This window comes from Ovis aries, chromosome 6 (genome assembly GCF_016772045.2).
Source record: "Ovis aries strain OAR_USU_Benz2616 breed Rambouillet chromosome 6, ARS-UI_Ramb_v3.0, whole genome shotgun sequence".
In the NCBI taxonomy this organism is placed as follows: domain Eukaryota; kingdom Metazoa; phylum Chordata; class Mammalia; order Artiodactyla; family Bovidae; genus Ovis; species Ovis aries.
This window is the reverse complement of record NC_056059.1, coordinates 91936754-91961206: the sequence shown is the minus strand read 5'-3', so window position 1 is coordinate 91961206 and position 24453 is coordinate 91936754. Positions and strand designations below refer to the sequence as shown.

General features: G+C 44.4%; 2 protein-coding genes across 28 annotated transcripts in view; one reads left to right on the top strand and one right to left on the bottom strand.

Moving 5' to 3' along the window:
• The window catches only part of CCDC158 (coiled-coil domain containing 158), a 78429-nt gene extending 75928 nt beyond the window's left edge, over nucleotides 1-2501 (top strand). For 13 of the 27 annotated variants that reach the window (XM_060417265.1, XM_060417281.1, XM_060417268.1 and 10 more), the window contains one exon: nucleotides 5-2501. In XM_060417265.1, the coding sequence (XP_060273248.1) occupies nucleotides 5-267 (263 nt within the window). In that variant the 3' untranslated portion in view covers nucleotides 268-2501. The remainder of the gene's footprint in view (nucleotides 1-4) is intronic. The other 14 variants (XM_060417287.1, XM_060417284.1, XM_060417286.1 and 11 more) reach the window with 4 other exon arrangements.
• STBD1 (starch binding domain 1) lies at nucleotides 1583-9943 on the bottom strand. The gene is made up of 2 exons (XM_004009927.6): nucleotides 9677-9943; nucleotides 1583-6927 (listed from the first exon to the last, which is right to left on the bottom strand). Exons 1-2 carry the CDS (start codon nucleotides 9870-9872, stop codon nucleotides 6119-6121), a joined length of 1005 nt encoding a protein of 334 aa, XP_004009976.1. The 5' UTR covers nucleotides 9873-9943; the 3' UTR covers nucleotides 1583-6118.
• Between the last annotated feature and the right edge of the window lie 14510 nt (nucleotides 9944-24453).

The following is a 24453-nucleotide window of genomic DNA, read 5'->3' as shown; positions in this document are numbered from 1 at the left end:
ACAGCTTCACAGTCTCAGCCAATAGAAACAACCGGAAAGACATGCAGGAAGCTCCAAACCAGACTGGAAAGCTTGCAAACTCTGGTAGAAGATTTACAGATGAAGAACCAAGGTACGGGGCACGTTTTTGGAGAGATCATCCTAGCTCAAAAGAATACTCAGCCTTCCTTTCAGGTTAAGCCTCTTAACTGTAGATCCACTGAAAAGGATACACAACAGGCAATTCAGAAACCTCAGTCAGAATGTAAGAGTCTTCACCACGACTAATGCCTGGATTAACAGTGTGACCTTGGACAGGTCGCTTTAGCCCTCCTCTTTCATCTAATAGGGACGCTAATATTGCTGACCAGCCCTCCGCAGGACATATGTTCTGAGTGGCTGAGTTCACATGACACTTTACCATACACTGTCTTTCTTGTCCTTTCAGGTCTGTAGATGAACATTTGTATGACAGTAGCGAGCATAAGGTGGCAGTTAATAGCCAGAAAACAAAACAACAGTATTTACCCTTATAGAAGATTTGAATTACCATGGGCAGACTGTGCCACCCAATGAATCACTAAATAAATAAAGATAAACTATGTCTAAATGTGGACTTCCATATATCTACATAAACTAGAGCTATTTGAACGAGAAATTGTATTCTACAGATGATAGACAACTTTTGGGACATGAATTCTAAGTGGATATTCCTATGAATTCAGGAGGCGATCATGTTTTATGATTTCCTGATATAAATCCATGAATCCAGGAGATTTTTGTCAGAGAGAAATTAATTTTGGAGTATACATGTTATTCTTATTTCATCTCTAGAAAATAATACAATCTTGCCAGATGAAGATAATAACTTTCAAAAAATCGTGTAAAAATAAATGTAACCTTATTATAATAATAGTTGTTATTAGCATTTATTGAGCAATTATCAGCTGTGTGCCAGGCGCTGTGTGCCAGGCCCTGTATGCAGTGTCTTGTTTGTGAGCTTCACAACACTGGGAGGTGCATGCTAATATCTTGTCATTAGGTAAGGAGGAAGCTGAAGATCACAGCCAATAAGTTCTAAGTCACACAATGAGTAGTGTATCTCTGCAATTTTTGACCCCAAAATTCACACTTTTAATGTATTAAAAGCTAAATTGTTACTAAAGAAAATCAACAAATTCTTTTTGATAACTCCAGATGTCTGTGTATATAAACATAAAGAAAAACATTTGATTTTAAGTTTATCATAACTTTTTAGAGGAAGATTCCTTATCTTATTGGCCCCATTTTTATTCACACTTTGACTTATATTTCTGACTCTCTGACTAATCCTACCATGTAATAATCCAAGTGGAAAACATGTCATATTTGTTAAAAAATTTTTTTCTAATCTTTTTATTGGATGCATTGTCTGGGTGACATGTCTCTTGGAAATTATGAAACATATTTTGGAGAGAATGTGGGGAACATTTATCAAAATTTAAAGTACATGTATTCTCTGGCCCAGAAACTCCACTTCCAGCAATTTATTCTGCAAGAAAAGTTGCACACACACAAGTCTATTTACAGAAGTATTTCTTATAGCAGTGTTTATAAGCAAAAATAAGGAAGCAACTTTAAAAAGTTTATTTATTAACATGTTGGTACATCCACACAATGTAATACTGTGCTGTCATAACAAAACATGAGCTGAACTGGAAAGATATTGACATTTTAAGTGAATGAAAACAAGCTGCAGAATGATTTATACCACATTGCCATTTTTGTAAAGAAGAAAACTTCTGTGTGTGTGTGTGCGTATGTACTTGTGAAGATATTCACTAAAATGTTTATAGTGATGACCTAGGGAGAAGGAGGTTCAATACACTGAGGGAATAAAAACAAAGAATGATTTTTATCTCTCTATGTACCCTTCTGAGGTGTTCAGATTATTTACAGTTAGTGTGTATTACTTCTGGAACAATAATTATCATGTTATTATTTATTTGGCCACACAGTGCTGCCTCCCTGACCGGGAATTGAACCCATACCCTTGGCAGTGAAAGCACAGCATCCTAACCATTGGACCATCAGGGAATTCCCTATCATGTTCATTGAAAACAACTAAAAGAGCAAAGATTTACCCTCAGCTCTGTTTCATAATTAAAGTCTTTTTAAAAAATGCGCTACTTTGCAGTTTTTAAGAACTTTTTGAGCTCCGCATGTATCTTTTCTATGGTAGCAAGCTGACCTTTTAAGAAATACATAATAGAAGTGTGTATTTAAAGCCTGAGTATATGTTGCTTTTCTAACGTTGTTTTATCAACATTTTCAGCAATGTCTTCAATGATCAGAAATCAAGAAAAGAGAATACAGAAAGTGAAAGACCAGGAAAAAATGTTACTAAAATGATACATTGCTTGCCTATTCTTTACAGAGAGATGATGCCCAATTAATTGTGGTGTTACTTATAATTAATGCCCTGTGTACTTTTTTCTTTTTATGTGAAAATTTAATAAAAGATATCCTGTCCTGTCCTGTAAGCTCTATTTTAAAATAAACTATTCTTGAATGCTCTCTTAGTAAAACTTAAAGCAGTACTAGCTAGATGTGAATGTACCTTACAGGTATCAATCCATGCTAATACCAGTGTGTTGAAATAATTCCTTTTTTTTTAAATTATTATCTTTACAGGTGCTGAGGCAATTTTTTTCAGCTTAAAATTTTCTTTTTACATGAAAGTAAAAGATGGGGTATAATGCCCAGACAGAAGGACAAACTCCAAGGTCTTGACTGGATTCCTTCTGTGACCCTGAACTCGGTGTTCTGTCAATATCAGTGAGTGTTATCACAGAACAGAACATTGGGGCCTGTAATCAAAACTTTTGGAGAAGTTTCTTTTTGCATATTAATAACTAGAAGGAAAGAGAGAAAAGGCTCGCTATTCTTCAGCCAGTGGGTAACTTCTGTAGATCGAATGGATTCAGTCTGCTTTAAGTAGTGTTTCATAAATGAGTGGGGTTTGTATGTGAAATATTTTCCAACACCAATACCCAGTTCTCTGTGGACACCAACTGGGTGTCTGTGAGTCAGTTCAATTCTGACACTAACTACCTGGAGTTAGTGTCCGATTCTACAGACTTAAGAGCCCAGTCCCTCAAGACTAGGGCTTCCCAGGTGGCCCAGCAATAAAGAATCTGCCTGCCAGTGCAGGAAATGTGAGTTCGATACCTGGGTCAGGAAGATGCCCTGGAGAAAGAAATGGCAACCCACTCCAGGATTCTTGCCTGGGAAATCCCATGGACAGAGGACCCTGGTGGGCTACAGTCCATGAGGTTGCAAAAGAGCTGAACACAGCAACTAACCAACAACAACCTACAAGACGGCCCCCACTTTATTGCAAGTCCTGGGCCACCTGTAGTTTTTGACTGGCTATAAATTGGGGAGTTCCTGCATCCCCCTCTAAAGTTTCAATAATTTGCTAGAACTGATCACAGAAGTCAGGAAACTGCTTTACTTAACTATTATGGTTTATTATAAAGGAGTAACTCAGGAACAGGCAAAGGACAGGTGCACAGAGCAAGACACGGATGGGGGTGTGGCACTTCCGTGCCCTCAGGGCTCCCAGCCCCTTGATGGATCCTCCCACCCAGAAGCTCATTAAGTGCCATCATTCAAGAGTGTCTCCAGAGCTTCATCTCTGGCCCCCTCCCCAGACTGGAGGTTGGTGTGTAGGGCTGAAAGTGGCAAGCCTGCGATCCCACTTGGTCTCTCTGGTGGCCAGCCCTGACCTGAGGCTGTCTAGGGGCCCCACCTAAGTCACCTCACTAGCAGAAACTCAGGCATTGTCTAAGGGGCCGCATAATGAATAACAGAAGATACTGCCATCTCTCCAGAAATTTATCAGGAACAAAATTATCAGGAACAAAGACCAAATGTATTTATTATGCTACAGGATGGGAACCCAATGAAAGGAGACCAGAACAGATACAAAAATGTTTAAATTGTGTCAGGGACAACAGAAACAATTTACAGAAGCCAGCCTGTCCAAAAAAAAAACAAAGCCTGCGTTCCCCTTCCCTAGTACAGACGTCCCTGAGAAACTGCGGCCCTGCTAATGGCTCTGTTCCCAGCAACCCCCTGCCCCCTCCAATCTACACAGAGCCGCCTGACCGGGCCTCAGTAATGACACCAGGACACAGCTGTCTGGGGCAGCTTCTGGCCCTGAGGTCTAGTGGAGTCTTTTATTTCCCTTTCCACGGACTGGTTACAGAGGAGAGGGAGGTCCAAGGGGACAGAGGAGCCACAGGACAGAGGCCTGGGTGATGATCTGCAGGGAAAGCAGCCCTCCAGCCAGGAGCGCCCACTGCTGTTTAGTGAGCAGGGCTTAAGCGCTGTGGGGCCTGTGATGGATCAGCCTGATAAGTGCAGATGCCAAGTCTTCCCACGGCCCTCCCACTTCTGCCTCTAAGCACATCTGATTTTAAATGAGTTTCAAAAATGTAAAATTTAGCATTAATATGTCTCTCTTAAATCAACTGGCTTTACTGAAAGATTTTTACTTCAGATAATGATAAAATAGCTAGTGACAGAACTCTCAACAGGTTTTTACTATAAATTGTTCTACTTTTAACTTTACCTAATAGAAATGCTTGGGTATTCTATGTAGTAAAAGTCAGTGTCTTCTGAAGACCTGACTGGAAGGAATATAAAGTTCCATTATGAAGTTTGTAAAAAAAAAAAAAAAAAAAAGTGTGTGTGTGTGTGTATTAAAGGAAAAGTATTCTGAGCCAAAAAAGTTACTGAAGCACTTTCTAACACTATTTTCAGTTGAGTTTATGCTCTTTGTAGCAAAGACCATCCAGGATTAAATGTTGTTTTGCCAATAAATATTACACTTAATAAAAAGTTGTTTTAACATAGAATTTTCAAGTACAGGCATGCATAATATCCTCCCAAACAAAGGCAAAGTTTTAAAAGAAATATTCTAAAGCTTTAAAGGGAAGAGAACAGTATATATGCCTCTTGATGTTTGCCCTTTTTTCTGTGTCGTCAGTGAAGAAAAATATTAGTATTTTATTTTACATCTAATCGGTTATGGTACCAAGACTTATACAAATAATTTAGACATTTAATAAAGATACTAAACTCAGGTTTTATTATTTTTTTTCAGTTATAATGGCAAAGTTTAAAAGGTTGTTTCTTCCCAGGGCAAAGATGTATTTCTGTATCACTCTCCTGTTACAGCTTTGTTACCCAAGATCGTCACCGACATGAAGAGGGAAGACAGTGAAATGATTGCTGTGGGACCATCCATCTGTGAGCCCAAATCTGCTGTGAGACGAGCAATGGGGCAAGACAGTCCTCCAAAGGCCCTTCCAGGAAATGATGGGGCGCCCCACCCTCGAGTGGGCTGTGCCATAGCCCCCAGCCCTCTAAGAGGCATCAATCAGGCCACCTTGCTCAGCATCCACCATAACCCCTTCCTCTTCTCTTTCCTCTTGGACTGCTCCCAGTAAAAGACTGATTAGGCCCCTGTTTCTACACCAGCCTTTGATCATTAAGACAAAAACATACTTGCTACTTTCAAACCATACATGGCAAGTAAAACCAAGCAAAAAAAAAAAAAAAAAAAACCATTGGGAAGTCTTAACGCAATGCTTCATACTCTGGCTAATCACATCTAGTGACCAGATATTTTCTCATCACAGTTCCATATGGTGCTAATGATTTTTAAATATAAAATGTGTAAGAGAGCATTTCTCCAGCTGTACCAGTAGGAAATCTGCTCTTTTTGAATAAGGCTTGTTTTACTCCCCTGGTCTAAGAATCACTGAAAGGCTCAAGTCTAAACCCTGCACAGTTAAGTTGGTTTCTGTGCTCCCTGACCACTGCACACTTAGCCAAGCCACTCCCCAAGACAACCAAGCCCTAAAGTAATGATGGATCAGCATAAATCCATCCAGCAATGCCACAGGAAATGCCATGCTCACTGGAAGCACTATCTACACATTAGACAAAAGCCACTAGCAAATTTGAAACAAGTCTGAGGGGTTAGATTTGAAGTTAGACTTCCTTCACTTTAAACTATTCCAGGTGCTCCATGACCTTAGCCCCTTCCATGTTCTCCCATAGCCCCTTGGCCGTTTGTCAAAGCGATTCAGTGAATCCCCCACCACCTGTGAACCACTTTATCCTCATGACCAGTCTCCAAGAATCTATTGCTGCATTCTTCCCAACGAGCAACTTCTCCATTCTCTACCACCACAAACTTCCACTCCACCACCGTGTCTGCCGGCAGGGACACAGAACGAGACCAGAACCCATCCCTGCCGCACTGGAGTGGGATGTAAGCGTTCCATCTCCCAAGACTCTCGTGGTCTCCAGTTATGGCGATGAACTGCACACCCGCACTTGTGATATAATGGACCTGGAACCTGACACTAACTTGACGACGCTCTTTCTGACCTCTTGTTTCCACCAGCATGCTTCTGTCCCAGTCCTTTCCCTGCTTAGAGCTTAACACTGGAGACCCAAGACCATCACCCAAACCAACATCTCCCCAGGACGAGTGCCGAGACACCATCTCCCAGTCCTCATGGTCAGCCCGGGTCTGACTGTCCGGCTGTGCAGGGCTCACTTCTTTCGCTCTGCCCAGGAGCAGGTTGCTGGAGGGAAACTTCTCTGCCAAACATGGAACTGCTTTGGAAGGTGTCTCTTGGCCTTTTTGCAATCCCCGTTCTCCTATAGGAGATCCAAGGCTTTCGTGTCTTGAAACGTCAGAGTTACCAGTCTCAGAGGTAGGTAGAGATTCCGTGTCTGGAAACGGGCCAGAAGGAACATGCGCTCTTGAACTGTCAGGGTTACCAGCTTCTCCAGAAGGACTCTGCTGTCTCCATGCTGCTCCCGGCAGGTCACCGGGACCTTTGGTCTCAGAAACCAAACATCCGTTGCTTTCTTGAAGATGCTCTTAAAAAAAAAAAAAAAAAGGAAAAATGTAATAGTGTTTGGGCAGTTTAGTAAGTTAGGTTGAGGAAATAGGCTTAGTTATTAAAGACTCCACTACTAATCTATCTGCAGTTCACAAAATTTGTCTCTATTAAAATCAAGTACTTAATTACCTAGTGCATTCCTAACATCATGCTCTAAGAACACACATATCCAATAACAAGGGGCTTCCCTGGTGGCTCAGATGGTAAAGAATCTGCCTGCAATGCAAGAGACCCAGGTTCAATCCCTGGGTGAGGAAGATCCCCTGGAGGAGGGCATGGCAACCCACTCCAGTATTCTTGCCTGGAGAATCCCTTGGACAGAGGAACCTGGCAGGCTACAGTCCACTGGGGTCACAAAGAATCAGACGTGACTGAGCAACTAGGCAAAGCACATCCAATAATGAACGGCGTATCCAGGAGTGCCAGTATACCAGCACAAGAGTGTAAACAAGATGGCAAGCTGTAGAGGCGGACGTGTAACCCTGTCGTGGTCCTGGATCTCTGCAGTGCAGGCCATACTGGCATGCACTCAAGTCAAGTTGTTTGGCTCCTATCATCAAAAAATGCTGTCCAGCCTGTGTGATGAAGAGCTACACAGTTACCCTGCAAACCAGAAGAGCACGCCTTCCCTCCCAGGGACTGTATGTGGGTCAGGCATTGGTGATCATAGTGTGGACAGGCCAGCAGCAGCTGTCACTCTGGCAGAATATGAAGGACAGCAGTGCATCCCTGGGCAAGGGGTGGAGGTGGGGGGACAGGACTGGATTCTCCTTGCCAGCTCCGTGTACATTAGGAGCCTCTTCAACAAAACACAGGCTGTTTAGTTAAAGTAACTTCCCTGGTGGCTCAGAAGGTAAAGAATCTGCCTGCAATGTGGTAGCTCCTGCTGCTGCTAAGTTGCTTCAGTCGTATCCGACTCTGTGCGACCCCACAGACGGCAGCCCACTAGGCTCCTCTGTCCCTGGGATTCTCCTGGCAAGAATACTGGAGTGGGTTGCCATTTCCTTTTCCAATGCGTGAAAGTGAAAAGTGAAAGTGAAGGCCCTCAGTCGTGTCCAACTCTTCCAGACCCCATGGACTGTAGCCTACCAGGTTCCTCCGTCCATGGGATTTTCCAGGCAAGAGTACTGTAGTGGGTTGCCATTGCCTTCTCCAGCAATGTGGTAGACCCAGGTTCAATCCCTGGGTTGAGAAGATCCCCTGGAGAAGGAAACGGCAAGCCACTCCAGTATTCTTGCCTAGGAAGTTCCATGGACAGAGAAGGCTGGCTGGCTGGCTACAGTCCATGGATGTCACAAAGAGTCGGACACGACTGAGGCACAGCCGAAAACTCAGCTTACTGCTTGGCCACCTCATTGATAGTCCAAAGAGCTTCCTACAAGATCTCCAGAGCCATTCAATCAGTGTAGATGGGGGATGGGAATGGGAAGAGGGAGATCTTGTTTAATTGTCTCTTTTTAATAGTTGACTCATTGGAAAAGACTCTGATGCTGCGAGGGGTTGGGGGCAGGAGGAGAAGGGGGCTAAAGAGGATGAGATGGCTGGATGGCATCACTGACTTGATGGACGTGCGTCTGAGTGAACTCCGGGAGTTGGCGATGGACAGGGAGGCCTGGTGTGCTGCAATTCCTGGGGTCACAAAGAGTCAGACATGACTGAGCGACTGAACTGAACTGAACTGAATGGTGGGGTTGGAAGTGAGGCATAAACAAAAATTACTCTGAATTCCCAATCTCTCTACCTGAAACAGGAAGCTGGCTTTCAGGGAAAAGAAGACCAATGAGCTCTCTGCAGGAAAGACAGAGAGGCAGATTTATCAAGTGGCTACACATGAACACCACTCCACTAAAAATAAAGTTTACAGATGTCATTTTCACTAGGCTGGAATCCAGGGATGGGCAGCTTGCCAAGGGAGGGCGCTGGAAGGTAAGTTTTTCTGCCCAGTCTCTTATTTGCCCAGCACATGGGGTCTAAAGCGCAGACGTCTAAACCTAGATGTCAATTCTGTTCCTCGGAGTTGGGGCCCCTACTAAGTGTGCCTCTTCCCTGGGGTTTTAGACAATCGTGCCCTGCTCCAGTGAGCATGGGGGAGGGCGGACGGCTCCGAAATCTGCTGCCAGCGAGCCGCCCCAGGGTTTTAGCCGAGGCCTTCATGGCCAGACTCCAGCCTGAACTTTGCCTCCCTGAGAGAGGCGTCCAGAGAGTGGGGGTGGTCAGTGCTCCGGTGTTCCCAAACGCGGTTCTTCCCTGGGGTAAGGGATAGGAGGACATGAGGCTATGGGATTGGGACTGAGATGAGACAGTGTCCCTGCTGAGATAGACGCGGGAGGGTCGGAGGATCTCTTAACCCTAAGCACCCCTTTCCGAAGGCCCGGAAGGGGCGCCGCCGCTGCAGCCGTCTGCACTGCACCAAGCGCCGCCGAGCGGAGGAGCCCATCCTCGCCGGAGGAGCAGGGGCAGGAGCCAAGCGCAGCGACTCGGTGGGGCGCGCCCCTTGACAAACCGTCTGGGCATCTTCAGGGCCTCGGCGGGGGCGAGCACCCCGCCCCGAGCGTGCGCACCAGCCGGAGAAAATGCGGAGCGCGGCGAGGGTCGCGATCCGAGTAGAGGAAGCTAGTCCCCGGAAAAGGACTGCTAGAAAAGCTCCAGGTGGATCCCTCCCGCTCCCCCGAGGAACTTCAAAGCCCCCTGGCAGATCTGCCCAGGAGACACAGGAGGAAGAATACCTGGTTTGGCAGAAGGTCCGGGGCTCAGTCCGCCGCCGCCACCGCCCTGATCTCCGCCCGGAGCCGCAGCCTCCCTTGGGGGGGCGTCCTTCCTCTGCTCCGCATTCCCCTCCTTTCCCGAGTCCCGCAGCAGCCAAACGAAAAGCGCTCCGGCCAGACCCCCTCCGACCAGCAGGGCGGACCAGACGGCGCCCATGACTGAGAGGCCGCGGCTGCGGGAGACGACGGCGACCGAGACGGGGGCTCAGGTCACGCAGGAAGAGCCACACCTCCCCAGCCCGCTCCAACCTTTTACGGTCCCCCCGGTGGCGGGCGCTGCCGCGCGGAGCCCAGCCCTCCGCCACTAAGACTCAACTTTCCCAGCCCCGCCCCGCTCCCCGCCCCGGGGCTGCAGCCCAGGCTCCGGCGCGGCGGACCCGCGAGCGCCCTCCTTCTCCCTGCCTTTCGACCCCGCCAGTTGCCGGCGGCTGGGAGCACACGGCGCCGAGTTCCAAGTGCCTCCTGCATGCGCAAAGAACCCAAGGGCGCACTGCTCCAGCGCGCAAACCCGCGCCTGCCCCGCCGCTTTCCCTTCCGGCTCCCGCGGCGGTCAGGCCCGACTCTCTGAGCCGGGCATCTCCTCACAAACAGTAGCAGTGCGGCCGCATAGAGGCCGGCGCTTCCAGGAACTTAGAATCGGGAGAGGCTGTGTTATGTCTCGGACCAGCGGGGCTGGGGCTAGGATGGAAGAGGCAGCTTGGTCGGGTGGGGTGGGGAAGACCCGGAGTACAGCGGGCGCGGTGGAAGCTTCATTCTGCCTCCAGTTAGCTGCGCTTCACCTCCCCGAGCCTCCGCCTCCTCTCCTGTAAAAGAAAAGTGTTGGACTGACACCCTTCCATTATATATACCCGTCACGTCTACGGCATCCAGTCATTTTTTCTTACCCGGTTTCTTTTAGGGTGCGTGGTTGTCACAAAATGCGTGCCTTCCTGGCCGGACGGGAGGTTGCCCAGAGGCAAGCCTCTACAGATGGCTTTATTAATTAAAAAAAAAAAAAAAGCAACCGTCTTTATTAAGCGCTGTCGGTGTGCCAGAAATTTAATGTATGCATAGACAAATGCATACAGACCAAGGATCATGGAACTAAGTTATACACATTTCTTCCTAAATTCACACCTCTGCTGACCTGATGGCTTCACACACTGACTACAAGCCATTGGTTCCCATGTTTGTATCTGCAGAGTGAGCCTTTTCCTTGACCTACGCAAGTGTGGCTCAGCTGGTAAGGACTCTGCCTGCAATGCGAGAGGCCTGGCTTCGATCCCTGGGTTGGGAAGATCCCCTGGAGTAAGGGAAAGGCTACCCATTCCAGTATTCTGGCCTGGAGAATTCCATAGACTGTACAGTCCATGGGGTTGCAAAGAGTCGGACACGACTGAGTGACTTTCACTTTTCACACAAGTCCACACCCAACTACCAAGGCTACAGCTGGCAGACAGCTGCCTTGAAATAATTACTAACACGTGGCTCTTATAAAACATCATTCAAACGCGCCCCAGGCTCAAGCCGATAGCAGCGCCTGAGGGCCGCGAGACTCAGCTAGTAGTTACAGGTGCTGGTGCCTTGGCGCACACAGATCACAGCCCGTGCCATCAAAACGGAGAGGGGAGAGGAAAGCTGAGGAAGGGGGCCACACCAATCCAAGCTCCTCGCTAGTGCTGCATGCTGTCATTCAGTTGTGTCCGACTCCTTGCCACCCTATGGACTGTAGCTGCCAGGCTCCTCTGTCCATGGGATTCTCCAGGCAAGAATACTGGAGTGGGTTGCCATGCCCTCCTCCAGGGGGTCTTTCCCGCCCAGGGATCGAACCAGTGTCCCTTATGCCTCCTGCACTGGCAGACCCGTTCTTTACCACTAGGGCCACCTGGGGAGCCCCCAGGATGCTATGCTAGCAGACGTCTCAAACCCAGTTCACTCAAATCTAACACCCCTAGACCCACTACTTGCCCTGACTTCCTCATCTCGGTAAATGGCAACTGCATTTCTCCTTTTCACCCCCTCTCAAAGAAGGCAGTAGCAAAGTCTGCTTCTTTCTTCAAAACACCTTCAAAATTCTTCTCTCCAAAGTGAGTGCCACCCTTCCCATCCCCCCAACCGCCCCCCACCCCCCGCCAAATTCTCCAAGCAAGGCTTCAGCAATATGTGAACTGTGAACTTCCAGATGTTCAAATTGGTTTTAGAAAAGGCAGAGGAACCAGAAATCAAATTGCCAACATCCGCTGGATCATCGAAAAAGCAAGAGAGTTCCAGAAACATCTATTTCTGCTTCATTGACTATGCCAAAGCCTTTGACTGTGTGGATCACAATAAACTGTGGGAAAATTCTCCAACAGATGGGAATACCAGATCACCTGACCTGCCTCCTGAGAAATCTGTATGCAGGTCAAGAAGCAACAGTTAGAACTGGACATGGAACAACAGACTGGTTCCAAATAGGAAAAGGAGTATGTCAAGGGTGTATATTGTCACTCTGCTTATTTAACTTATATGCAGAGTACATCATGAGAAACGCTGGGCTGGATGAAGCACAAGCTGGAATCAAGATTGCCAGGAGAAATATCAATAATCTCAGATATGCAGATGACACCACCCTTATGGCAGAAAGTGAAGAAGAACTAAAGAGCCTCTTGATGAAAGTGAAAGAGGAGAGTGAAAAAGTTGGCTTAAAGCTCAACATTCAGAAAGCTAAGATCATGGCATTCGTTCCCATCACTTCATGGCAAATAGATGGGGAAACAATAGAAACAGTGGCTGACTATTTGGGGGGGGCTCCAAAATCACTGCAGATGGTGACTGGAGCCATGAAATTAAAAGACGCTTACTCCTTGGAAGGAAAGTTATGGCCAACCTAGATAGCATATTAAAAAGCAGAGACATTACTTTGCCAACAAAGGACCATCTAGTCAAAGCTTTGGTTTTTCCAGCAGTCATGTATGGATGTGAGAGTTGGATTATAAAGAAAGCTGAGCGCAGAAGAATTGATGCTTTTGAACTGTGGTGTTGGAGAAGACTTTTGAGAGTCCCTTGGACTGCAAGGAGATCCAACCAGTCCATCCTAAAGGAAATCAGTCCTGAGTGTTCATTGGAAGGACTGATGTTGAAGCTGAAACTCCAATACTTTGGCCATCTGATGCGGAGAGCTGACTCATTGGAAAAGACCCTGATGCTGGGAAAGATTGAGGGCAGGAGGAGAAGGGGACGACAGAGGATGAGATGGTTGGATGGCATCACTGACTCAATGGACATGAGTTTGGGTAAACTCCCGGAGTTGGTGATGGACTGGCGTGCTGCAGTCCATGGGGTCACCAAGAATCAGACATGACTGAGTGACTGAAATGAACTGAACTCTTTATGGACTCTTACTAATTGCTTCTTATAAGACTATTATAGATCAAACTTTTAATAGAATTTCATAGAATAATTTAGGATTATTTCATCTCCTTTTGTCAAAGTGAAACATGTCATACATAGGCTGTTTATAAATTTTATAAACTCAAGCCAATAGAGTGACTTTACAAATAATATGAAAATCCCTGAACATTTCTCTTTTTTTTCTCACTGATAACTTAACTACTGCTTCATCACTTAGTTTTTTTTTTTATCAATGTGCTAATGAATGAAATTCCAGAAGATCTATAAAATCCTAGAATGCAAGAAGGCCTGCTATTCAATTCTGATACATAAAAGGTTCTTAGTCAAGGTTGATTGTTGTCATCAATTACTATTTCATTTATTAAAAATATAAGGAAGAAAGACATAATTCTCCCCAACTTATCAGAATTCTATTTACATTGTAAAAAGAATTGTATTAGGTTTATCATGCATTATTTTTAGAGAATATTATTTATTTGGATTTTCTAAACTTAAATGACTCATCAATTTCTGTGTTGCTGTTTTAAAAAATATATATTCCACTCACTGTCATATTTGTTAAAAGTCTACAGCCACATATTCTAAAAACATTCTTACAGCACTAACAATACTGTATTTATCACTATATAATTTCACAATAATGCTCTTTGCTGCTACACAGATCTTGAAGCCTAAGAAGATGGAAAGAAAAAAGAGTGGCAGTTTCAGTAGGATGAGGGAGGAAGATGAATGAGTTCTGTTGAGACAGGTTCAGCTTGAGGTACTATCAGGACATTGGGACTGGGGGGTCTATAGTTTAAGAAGAGGGTCAGGGGTGGAGATATTGGAAATTCCTCACAGGGAGGTGGCAGTTAAATCATGGTTAGACACTAATGTTTCAGAGGGAAAACAAAAGAATGAGCCTAACTTTAGCCCTTGGCATAATTGCAAGAAAGATTGAAAGGCTGCCTCCATATTGCTACCTATTTGCAATTATGTCTTGATGATATGTTTTAGGGGCCATAATAAAGTGCCCATTTTCTAACTGATTATTATTCTATTAAATGGAGTATAAATAGACAGAGATGGATATTTTAAAGTTATTTATATATTTAAGTTTATATATATATATTTATATATAAACTCAGTTGTGTCCGACTCTTTGTAACCCTATGGACTGTAGCCCTACCGGGCTCCTCCATCCTTGGGATTTGCCACGCAAGAATACTGGAGTGGGTAGACATTTCCTTCTCCAGGTGATTTTCCTGATGCAGGGATCGAACTCCTGTCTCCCGCTTTGCAGGCAAACCATCTGAGCCAACAGGGAATCCTTTATATACATAAATATATATTTAAGTTTATATAAAATAAATATACTTGTCACCAGCAAAACCCCACTGGAATCCCCAAGAAAAACAAGATGGAATCTAGGTGATACTGTCTAACCTGTTCTTTAACTTAAGCTAGCTTAGCCTAGCTTCACTTGCCTATGGAGGGCCACAGACAAAGAGCTTGCATCTGGCACACGCGATAGGAGTGCACAGCCCAGAACCACTGTGCATGATGGTGGCAGGGCTTGTGCAGAGACACCAAGTGAGCACCGCAATCTGAAACAGCACAGCTGTGCCTTCCTAATGAGAACTCTACCCCTACCTCTCCTCTCCTCTCTCCAGTGTCAGGACCCTATAAAACTGCCTTGCCCACCGGGAGAGCTGTGCTCTGGAGCAGGAGCCCTTACCTCCCCATGCTCTGATCAAAGAATACAATTTCCCTTTGCTTCTGACTCTAGCTTTCAATCTTATTCTGTGGGCCTATAGCACCCAGAGCAGGAGGATCCTAGCTGGGGCCTGACTCCAGAGGGTGGATAACATATACATGTTTATATAAAATTTTCTCCTTTGACTTGTATAGGAAAAGATTGCTCACTCCCAGTGCCTTGTTGCAGGGCAGGGATAAAAGAGGGTGGGAGGGAAAAGCTAGGAAAAGAGAGGTTCAGGAGCTTTGTTTGCCAAGTCACGTACAGAGAACAGTGGGGGAAGGTGGCATAGGGAAAAGGGGGTTATCACTCAGCAGAGCCTCGTGGATAGAAGGCTGAGAAAAAAAAAATTGGATTTGGCCTCAAAGATGTCCTTGGTGGCTCTGCAGTGTTTGTGGAGGTGGGGGCTCGCTTTGGAAGGCTGAGGGGTGAAGGTGGTGAAGGCTGACTTGGAGGGAACCCTCTCTGGAGAAACCTGGAGGCTTAGGGTAGGAGAGAAATTGAAGTTATCACTTGAGAAGAGAAACAGACCCAAGGGAAGCTCTTCCAGCCTGAGAGACACCTGGCACATTTGTAAGCAGGAGTGAGCCAGGGGCGACCTGCAGGAAGACATGAGGAGGAGGGACAGGAAGTCCTTGGTGGAAATTCCATGTGAAGAAGGAAAGGCAGCGTCAAGAACACCAGTAGAAAGGGCGGCCTCGGAGGAAAGGAGGGGAGGAAACAGGCAGGAAAAAAGAAAAGAAGGAACAAAAGAAACATTTTGAGATACAAAGGGGGCCATAGGTGAGGTTATCTATCAGCTAAATGAGAGAAAGGAAATCCAGGCATAGTTTTAAGGGAAGGAGAGCTGGTAGGAAGAAAGTGGCTGTTGGGGAAGAGGTTGCCTTAGGAGTCCTGTGGATTCTTCCATCATAGGCCTGTTGTTTGCTCCCTACCTGTCACTCCCAGTGCCCATGCCCCCATTCAGACCATACCATCCTCCCGCACCACACTCCCCTCTGGTTGCAATCCACTCAGCAGCCACTCCTGTTTAATCCTCAATGCACAGCTCAGAGCAGAGCATCTTCTCTGTCTACCAGGTTAAATCCAACCCCATTTCAGCCTTCAAGGTCTCCATGACACAACCCAACAGGCCTTCCTCTTACCGTTAATCTATACTCTAGCCCTATGGGCACTCTGTTGCAGGAGCCTTTGCTCATTGGTCTAGACATTTCCCCAAAGCCAAGTCCTTCCATGAAACTTTTTTCCAGCCCCTAATCCTAGTCCCAGCCCCAGCCCCCAGATTTGTATGCCATTCTTTTCTTTGATTACAAATTGTAATGCTCTTAGAGCAAACTTTGAGCTTTTCTCTTATGGTATAATTATTTTTGTAGTTTATCTCATCCCTGTGTTAGATCGTACACCCCTGAGGGGTCAGAGTTTGTTTATTCTTTGTATTCCCCAGAATGCAGAGTCTGTTATGTAATAAGCATTTCTATTGTCTTTGTTCATTGAATGCCTAGTACATATTGGCCCTGAGCTAAGTGCTTTATAAGGATGATCTCATGTTAAATCCCTGAGAGGAATAATCTGCCCAAGGTCAAACAGCTGGTAAGTGACCAAGCCAGGATTTGAACCCAGTGTTCTTGACCTCCCAGGACTCATGCTTGAAACTCTAGCTACATTGCCCCCTAATACTTTTAAATCATGTCCAAATTTCAAAGCTTACATTTTAGGAGTGTGCAAATTTGGATGTATGATACTAGACAATCCCCCTGGTAGTATTCCAACATTTATGGTAAATTTCAGCCTTGCTCTTGGTTTGTAAGTCCTCTTCACAAGCCCTCACCTTGTAGGAGAAACATCTCTCCACCAGCACCTGTCCGTTGCTGTCAAGCCTCTGGCTCCAGCTACTCCACATAACATTAACCACAAGTCAAACCTTTCTGCAAAGCAGTCAACATTGGAGTTGCCCAGTTTCAGATTTCACAGGGACATTTTCTAAATGCAACTGTTTGCAAACCTCTGACTCATCTTGGTTCCCAGAATAGATTCAAGGCTGAGATCTCTTAGGTTGAATGATGAAACCCTGCGAGCAAAGGAAAACCTGTGTCAGGAGAACAAGTTCACTACATAGAGAAAAATAAAGTTAGATTACTACTTTGTACCATGTAGAATGGTGGACTCCAGATGGAATGAAGTCCTAAATGTAAATGCTAAAACTACTCCTAATAGAACAAAATCCAAGAGACTGTCGTTGTAATATTGCATAATGTGTGTGCGTGCCTGCTCAGGCGTGTCTGACTTTTTGCAACCCCATGGACTGTAGCCTGCTAGGCTCCTCTGTCCATGGGATTTTCCAGGCAAGAATACTGGAGTAGATTGCCATTTCCTTCTCCAAGAGGTTGTAATGTGTGTGCCTGAGTGCTAAGTCACTTCAGTCGTGTCCAACTTTTTGCAACCCTATGGACTGTTGCCCTCCAGGCTCTGCTGTCCATGGATTCTCCAGGCAAGAATACTTGAATGGGTAGCCATGCTCTCTCCTCCAGGGGATCTTCCCAACCCAGAGATCAAACTTGAGGTTCTTCTGTCTCCCGCATTGGCAGGCAGATTCTTTACCACTAGCGCCACTTGGGAAGCCCAGAGAATCTTAATAGAAGAGGCCAGAAAATTTCTTGACCTCATCAAAATAAGGCTATCTGGTCAATGAGATAGCAGACAGCAGACAGCAGATAGATTCATGTGGGGAGCAGGTTTTTGTGTTGTTAAAACTGACAAGGCATTAATATGTATATATATGATGAACTCATACAAACTGATCCAAAAAAAAAGACATGAGATCCAGTATAAAATCAAGAAGGGATGCTTTACCTTGGTGCCAGGAACATAATAGGCACTCAGGGTAATTTTTGGTTGAATAAATGAATGACTAACAAAAAGACACAAAAATGCTCAGATTTACTAGTAGTCAGATAAATGCAAATTAAAGCTATGATATTACACCATCTTACATCCCTCTGAAAGGCAGCTATTAGAGAGATGTGATGCTATTGATGCAATGATGAAAGGGAAAGACACTCAGTTGTGTCCAACTCTTTGTGACCCCATGGACTATAAAGTCCATGGAATTCTCCAGGCCAGAATATTGGAGTGGGTAGCCTTTCCCTTCTCCAGGGGATCTTCCCAACCCAGGGATCAAACCCAGGTCTCCCACATTGCAGGTGGATTCTTTACCAGCTGAGCCACCAGGGAAGCCCAGTGGCTATGGTAAACAGGGACAAATAATCTGGAGAACAATCTGGAAGAATTTTGTGAAATTACGTATATGTATACCCCAGGACCCAGCAATCCCACTCCTGAGCATGTATGGCCCAGAGAAACTTTGGACAAGACTGCAAGGGGACACATGTGTTATTTGGGGTAATGGTAAGTTCAAGGCCACCTAGCTGCCCATCATGGGCAAATAGTAAGTAAAACATAGTGGATGCTAATAAAATGCTATGAAATCATTAGGACAGTGAACTTGATCTATACAACAATGTAATTAAATCTTAAATACATATTAGTGACTAAAATGTAGGAAGTGATAATATTTCTAGTACAATAACATTTATGTACATTGAAAATACATATATGCTCTCATAATAACAGTCTTTAGGTTTAAAAGTGTAGGCTTAAGGCCAATTCTTTTTTAAAAATTTTATTGAAGTGTAGTTGATTTACAGTGTTGTGTTAATTTCTGTTGTACAGCAAAATGTTCAGTTATACATATTCTTTTCCACTATGGTTTATCATAGGATATTGAGTATAGTTTCCTGTGTAGGACCTTGTTGTTCATCTGCTAAGGCCAGTTCTTAAACAGATTAAAGGGACTATCTCTGTTGGGTGAAAGGGTAGGAATGGGCTTTGGAATAAAGGGGAATAAATGAGTAAATAACCAGAGAAGGGCCTTCACAGACCAATGAGAAGCATAGCTCTGAACGAGGATTTCTCAAACTTGAGTGAGTGGAGAAAGCACTGGCGATGTTGCTAAGTGCGGATTCCTATTCAGCAAGTCTGGGATTCTGCCTTTGCAACAAGCTGCCAATTGATAATGATGCTGCTGGTGTGTAGACTTCAGTTTAAGCAGCAAAGAGACTAAGGAGTAAGGTTAATTCAGAAGCTTTAAGGAGGAAGAGAGGCGATCAGGAAGGGAAAAACAGAAACCATTAAGTGTGGTGTTGGGGCACCCAGGCTTCCCAGGCAGCTCAGACGGTAAACAATCTGCCCACAATTGCAGAAGACCCAGGTTTGATCCCTGGGTTGGGAAGATCCCCTAGAGAAGGAAATGGCTACCAAGAAAGAGGAGCCTGGCAGGCTACAGTCCATAGGGTCGCAAAGACACAACTGAGCTACTAACATTTTCACTTTCACTGGGGGCTCCCAGAGCAGGGTAGTAGGGCCAGAACACAAAAAGAGGAAGAGCCAGTAGGCACTCTCTGCCACTTCTAATCAGTCATGTCAGGCCATGCCACACATGCCGACCCTCCACCCAAGTGGGAACAATTCAAATAATTGTAGTAGGGAATGAAAGATGCTCACTCCCACCAGGTGCCAACTGTTAAGGAAGTAAATATAGATCAGAATCTTCCTCAGCCTCCCCCTCCAAAGCCATGCCTGCACCACCAGCCCAGCAGAACTGCTGTCAGTTATTCTCAGTTCTGGAATCTCACTGATCACCGTTAGATCATCCATCACTCACCATGTTATCTTCTTTGATTACTTGTTAATGGTGTGTCTCCCACACTAGAGAATAGGCTCATGAGCAGGGAATGTATAGACTTTTCCCTAAGGAGTCCTACAGAGTGCCTAAAGTCCTACATAGTCAGGCCTCAAACTATACATTTATTGAATGAATGAATATCAGAAACAGTGAAACATCAAGAATGTATTACCAAAATATAAGAGATGAATGTCCTGAAAAAAAGTTTTTAAAGAATTAACAGTTATATTCTTGGGAGAGAGTGAAGTAGATTAGAAAAGGGTGTGTGTGTGTGTGTGTGTGTGTGTGTGTGTGTGTGGCTCACTCGTGTTTGACTCTGCGATTCCATGGACTATAGCCTGCCAGGTTTCTCTGTCCATAGGGATTCTCCAGGCAAGAATACTGGAGTGGGTAGCCTTTCCCTTCTCCAGGGGATCTTCCCAACCCAGGGATTGAACCCAGGTCTCCTGCATTGCAGGCAGATTCTTTACTGCCTGAGCCCCCAGGGAAGCTCTAGAAAAGAATATACCTAAGCAAAACCATGATTAGGGCAAAGTTTGAAGCGACCATTATCCGGTTTCTTGTCTTCTTCCTCTTTTCAGTATTCTTCTCTAACTGCCTCCTGGTCCCACCCAACCATGGCACTGTTCATGTACTGGTATCTGATAAAATGTGTCAAAAAGAAAGTTGATGGGTCATCGATACCCAACAGTGGATTTGCTTGATATTTTAAAATCTAGAGGGAGAACAAACTAAAGGAATAAATTTTTCAAGGAAGAATTGTGTACACTGGGCACCTGCCTAGGAGGGGTAGTGAGGGAAGTGGGGCTTTTCCAGCCCTCCTCATCAAAATATGCAGAACCGCCTGCCCTAGGAAGCAGATCCTCCCACAGCACGAGGAAGTCTGCTCAGTGCTATGTGACAGCCCGGGTGGGAGGAGGGTTTGGGGAGCTGCTGGCCTTAGACTATGACATACATACTTAGATATGTATGGAGGAGTTGCTCTGCTGTGTACCTGAAACTATTACAACATTGCTAATTGGCTATACTCCAATAAAATAAAAAGTTGAAAAAAAGAAAGTCCTATGTTTTTGCTCATGCACCAGGAAAAAAATGGGCTAAGTCACAAAGAAATACAACAGACCAAAATCATTTCTTAAATGGCCAAAGTCACCAATAATAAAAAAAATTAAAACAAGATACCAATTTTTGTCTATTATATTGGCAAAGATTTCTGAAAGACAAAACCAATACTGGCAAAAATGTTTTAAAAAAAATCTACAGATTCAACTTGTGAAAGTGGGAAAAGATACAAACTTTCTGAAGGGCAATTTGGGTATACAAAGCCTTAAAAAAAAGCCAGAATAAATAAGGAAATGTGTGTGTGTGTGTGTGTGTGTGTGTGTGTGCATGAACTTTGACAAAACAATTCAATTTAGGGGAATTTTGAGTGAGTAGAGATCAGAGATGGTGCTAAACATCCTATAATGCACCAGCAGCCCCTCAAAACAAAAAATAACCATGTCCAAAACATCAGTTGGGCTGAGGTTGAAAAACTGCCTTATGACATGTGATGCAAGAGAAGGCAGGGAGGAAGTACAATGCCTTTTATAATCTCGTCTTAGAAACCGTACTTTGCCACTTCTGACACATTTTATTCATTAGAAGTAAGCAGGTAGGGACATCTCTGGTGGTTAAGAACCCTCCTTCCAATGCAGGAGACACAGGTTCCATCCCTGGTTGGGGAACTAAGATCCCACAGAATTAAGCCCACAAACCACAACTAGAGAGCCCACATACTGCAACTATTTAGACCACACAGTCAAAAAAAAAAAAAAAAGTAAGCAGCTAAGTACAGCCCACCTTCAAGAAGAGAGCTTAACTCCTCCAAATTTCCTTTGCAGGAAAGAAAATCAAATAATTTGTGGACATAGTGTAAGACCAGCATAGCCTGTCCTTCAGATACAAGTTATATATGTTGATCTCACCTGCAAAACACACTCACCCCCTTTCAGACATACCCACTTTTAGTCCAAGCTGGCAATGGTTATTCCAATCCAGTTCTTCAAAAAACTTTGCAGGTCTCCTATGAATCTTATTCCGTCCACATCATTATTCAAGAGCCAAATCCGCAAATCTCTCTACAATAAGCCCTTCTCAACCTTGAGAGTCTGCTGAAGAACAACATTCTTCAATTTCTTAGATGCTTCATTGTTTGATTAAAACTGTGAGGCACACTAAAAATTTAATTAGAATTTTGTCTGCCTAAATGTCCTCTGAAGCGTCATCTTTGATCTTTATGAGATCTTAACAAGGGATTTGACTTAACATCCTTGGATTTATCTTTAGACCATGTTTTCCTAGCTGTGTCCTTTATGTGTCCTTTTGGATTTAATCTTTGCTACAAATCATTTCTTAATTTAAAGATCACTTGTCATGTGAGAGGCCAGGAGTTTTCAAAACCATGAAGTCCTGATTGCTTTTAACTGTCCTTTTGGCTTAATTTGCATTTTACTATAAGCAGCAAGAGAGCAGGCAATACCTTCAACACTCTGCATAAAAAATTCCTAAGACATCACCATTCATCAGGTGCTATTCTACTTTCCATGTTACTTCAGGTGACAGTGTGGATAAGCCTCCTGCTATTGTGGGGTGCCATTGCCTTCTCCAATTGCATTACAAGGGGCTCCCCAGGTGACTCAGTAGCAGAGTATCCACCTGCCAAGCAGGAGACACAGGTCTGATCCTTGGGTCAGGCAGATCCCCTGGAGAAGGAAATGGCAACCCACTTCATTATTCTTGCCTGGGAAATTCCTTGGACAGAGAAGCCTGGTGGGCTACAGTCCATGGGGTCACAAAGAGTCAGACACAACTTGGTGATTAAACCACCACCGCAGAAAAAGGAGACCAGTTCTCCCAATTTCCAATTGCATTTGCCTCATTTTCTTGCTAGTCTTCACCCACAACCTCCTCAAAGTCTGTGGGGCTTCTGCTAACCATTTCTTCAAAATTCTTCTAGCTTGTACCTATTTCTCAATTCTTTTCCCTTCCACATTTTACATTCTTGTTATAGCATCCTACTTCCAAGGACAAAAATCTATTAGTTATCTGTTGCTGCATAACAAATAATCCCTAAGTTTATCGGTTAAAAACAACAAGCATTAGAGTCATTTTTATGGGTTAGGAATTCAGAAACCTCTTGACTGGGTGATTCTGGCTCAGTATCTCTCGGATGGTTGCAGTCAGGGTGTCAGAAGGGGTTGCAGTTGCATCTGAAGGCTTTAATGGGGCTGGAGGATCACAAGACGGCTATTTGCAAAAGGCTTCATTTCCTTGCCATGCGGGCCTTTCCTCACAACATGGTAGCTAGTTTATCCTAGAGCAAATGACTCAAGGGAGAACAAGGAGAAAGCCACAATGTCTTTTATGATTTAGTCTCAGAAGTGACAATTTATCACTTCTCCCACAATCTATTCCTTAAAATCAAGTCTACACAGCCCACACTCAAGGGAAAAGAAATTAGACAATGTATTTTGAAGAGAGGGTATCAAATAATTTGTGGACCTTTTTTGAAACAGACACAATCCCGCCAAATCAGAGAGTCCTTGGGATTTTTCTATAAAAATCTCATGTCTTAGAGCTGATGAACTGAGAGAAAGAAAAGAAATGATCCTTTAATTTGCTGAATTAAAATACCATTTGTTGCTAAGGCTGATGAAGCCAGGCAATGATTTATGAGCAAGGTTTTACATTTTTTTTTTTTTTTTGTATATGACACTTGATTACTATTGTGCTTTCATCATCAAAATGCATGATCTCGGTCTTCTTTCTTGCCTTTGTATAAAGCCAAAAGACAGACATTGGCTACTTTGACAACCTTAAAGCGGACTCCAGGAATGTCACCAACAGCATGACCTTTGTGACAAAATCCAGCAACCAGAACTTCATCATTTTCCTCAATAAAATTCAAACAACCATCATTGGGTACCAAAGGAGTGTTTTTTGTGTGTGTGTGTGTGTGGTTTTTTTTTTTTTTTTTTTTTGCCATTCATGATTAGCTGAACCCTGGCACACTTCCTGATGGCAGAATTTGGCTGTTTGGTTTCAACCCCTACTTTTTCCAGCACAGTTCCCTTGGCACCACCAAAAGAGTTGGCCTTCAGGGTTGTGCCCAAATGGGCTTTCTTGTACTGTTTATCATGCTACTTCTGGACTTGTTGGTGGCTACAGAGCTTCCTGGCAGTATGAAGACCGTGACACTTACCCGCCCTGCTGGTGCCATGGGCCTGAGCGAAAGAGCTACACTTCTTTATGTATTCTGGGATGCTGAAATTATCTTGTAATAAAGAATTACTAAGAGCCAGAGAAAGACAGAGATCAGGGTTGAAGGAAAGGAGACTGAGAGCAAAGGAGTGAGAGGGAACCTTTAATGTTGTTGGAAATATTCTGTATTTTGATGGTGGTGGTGATGGTCACATGATTTCATATGTTGTTAAATATAGAAGAATTATACAGTTAACACAAATGACTTTTATTATATGTAAACTGTATCTTCATAAAGCAAATTTTTAAAAAAATTTATAATACCATTTGAATTCACAGCTTTGCAAAGTCTCTTATGTGAAGGCAGAGTAATGATGGGAAGCAGTGAGGCCCTAAATGCTAAACTGTGACCATATGGGAATGTTCAGATGGCTTCATGTTCCCTCACCTCCCAACCCTATGAAAATATGTTCCTCGGATCTCCTGTTGCAGGGAGTACAAGTGACTGATGGACCCAGCTGCTACCCCTCAGGATCTTTCACCCTCTCACCAAGGTCGTGCTCTCTTTGGCTGCTCCCAGCCAATGACTGAGCATGCCGACCTACCAAGGCAGGCCTATTTTAGCAAAATGTGAGACGCCTCCTCTTG